This window comes from Apaloderma vittatum, unplaced genomic scaffold, assembly GCF_000703405.1.
Source record: "Apaloderma vittatum isolate BGI_N311 unplaced genomic scaffold, ASM70340v1 scaffold40260, whole genome shotgun sequence".
Classification (NCBI taxonomy): domain Eukaryota; kingdom Metazoa; phylum Chordata; class Aves; order Trogoniformes; family Trogonidae; genus Apaloderma; species Apaloderma vittatum.
The window spans coordinates 1,094-2,849 of record NW_009693594.1 but is presented as its reverse complement, the minus strand read 5'-3'; the positions used below and the strand labels follow the sequence as shown (position 1 = coordinate 2,849).

The 1,756-nt window shown below is 48.7% G+C and overlaps 1 protein-coding gene across 1 annotated transcript; it reads right to left on the bottom strand.

Moving 5' to 3' along the window:
- Positions 1-336: 336 nt before the first annotated feature.
- BNIP3 (BCL2/adenovirus E1B 19kDa interacting protein 3) lies at positions 337-1,483 on the bottom strand (the record flags this gene model as incomplete). Its single annotated transcript, XM_009879313.1, has 3 exons — positions 337-388; positions 1,122-1,271; positions 1,377-1,483. Coding segments are annotated over 3 exons (309 nt in total), but the record flags the coding sequence as incomplete, so codon positions are not given.
- Between the last annotated feature and the right edge of the window lie 273 nt (positions 1,484-1,756).

The window sequence follows — 1,756 nt, the reverse complement described above, 5'->3', positions numbered from 1 at the left end:
AGCGGTTTGGATGAATACCTAGCTCGATCACAACTGCTATACTGAAGCTAGAATTGTTTTTGAACATCAAGCTCTTTTAATTCCCAAAGATACTTCACTACAAAGCAATAAAACAGATGTCGATGCATCGGAAACGAGCTCTATGAATCGATCCAGAAGACTACACGCGCTACGTTAACTGCAGTGGCTCTTCTCCCACTCCCACTAAACCATGAACACATTTACAGAATGAGAACACGCTGACCACACCGTTGTCGCTACCTCCAACATTTCTGTCCACCTCCCGCATTCCCAGGTGACCATTTTCTTCACTTTCAGACAAGGTTCCCGGTGCCTTTAAAAGGTGCAGCTCGAAGCTGTGGTCGTCAGGCGTCTCCCGATGTAAATCCTGCGGATGGAGAACACACGGTCAGCGAGTGCTGCCTTTCGCTCTGGGAAGCACGGACAGCGGGTAAGGAACACTCCTTTCTCCTCGCGTTCCCGGTTAAGTAATTCCCAGCAGGAGCAGCGGTGCCAGCTGTGATTCCGTGGGCAAATCAAGTGACTACCGCGAAACCCCGTTTTCCGTCGGTAGTGACTTTGGGCGTAGCCTTGTCTGACCGTCCTCCCCAAGTTCCAAGAGTGAATAATTTGCATTCCTGGAGCCGAAGAGCTCACGCAGAGTCAGCGATAAGGACGGGGTCAGCAAGAGCTCTCTGGTTCAGGAGGTCTCCCATCAGACATTTTATTACCTTTTTCCCTTTTGCTATCTTAAGTTTTTCCGTTTGCTAAATACCTCTGAAATTTGCAAACCTCTCGTTTTACCATCATCTTCATGCACTTCTTACTCCTTCTCTACTCATTATTTCCCAACCTGGTACGCTCACAGCCACCCTACCCTGCACCTGTACTCATGTACTTGCTGTAGCTTAAAACGAGTCATTATTCTGAAATTTTATGGGTACCACATTCAGCACTGGCTGAAGATGTGACTTTGTTATGCGCTCGTTACAGAACAGTGATGCAAATCTGCACCTGATCCATTCATCTTTAGACAAAGTGAGGTTTTGGAGTCAGAATCAGGCTTCAGAGAAAACAGATTAAAAAAAAAGAAAACATTTATTATTTTAATTCAAACTTACCCCAGTCCAATGGCAAGCAAATGAGAAAGAAGCAGAGATGGAAGAAAAACCTTCAGAAACTCTGCTGAGAATATCCCCCCTTTCTTCATCACACTTGTATTCCTCATGCTGAGGGTAGCTGTGCGCCGGGGATGTTTGAAAAGGAATTCCCTGGTTTTGAGGAAGAAAGCACAGTCACAGCATTAACAGACGTGTGTGGACTTGTGGAAGGAAAAGCTGCGTCCAAGTTCATCCGGACGCGCCAACAGCACTCACTTGGGCGGGATGTTCTCCGGCCTGCTGGACCAATCCCAGATCCAATCCGCATTCTTCTTCAGCAGCCTCTCCACTTCTCTCCTTCTTTCAAGAAAATCTTCTTCGGACTAAAACAAAAACTGACCATCAGAGAGCTCTCGGAACCGCGACAGGCAGGCGGTCAGCACCGCCAACCGAAGCTCCCGCGGGCTGGAGCCCCTCTGGAGCTCACTGCCCCCAGCCCTGCCCCTCGGGGACTCGCCCCATCCCTGCTACAGAAGCGTTTGGGCCCTGGATGAAGGCAGGGAGGAGGGGATCTGTCTGCAGAGCAGAATGCTTTGTTTTCAAGGGAATTAGGGCATAAACACCGAGTAAGAACACAGCCACTCGCTTAATGCATG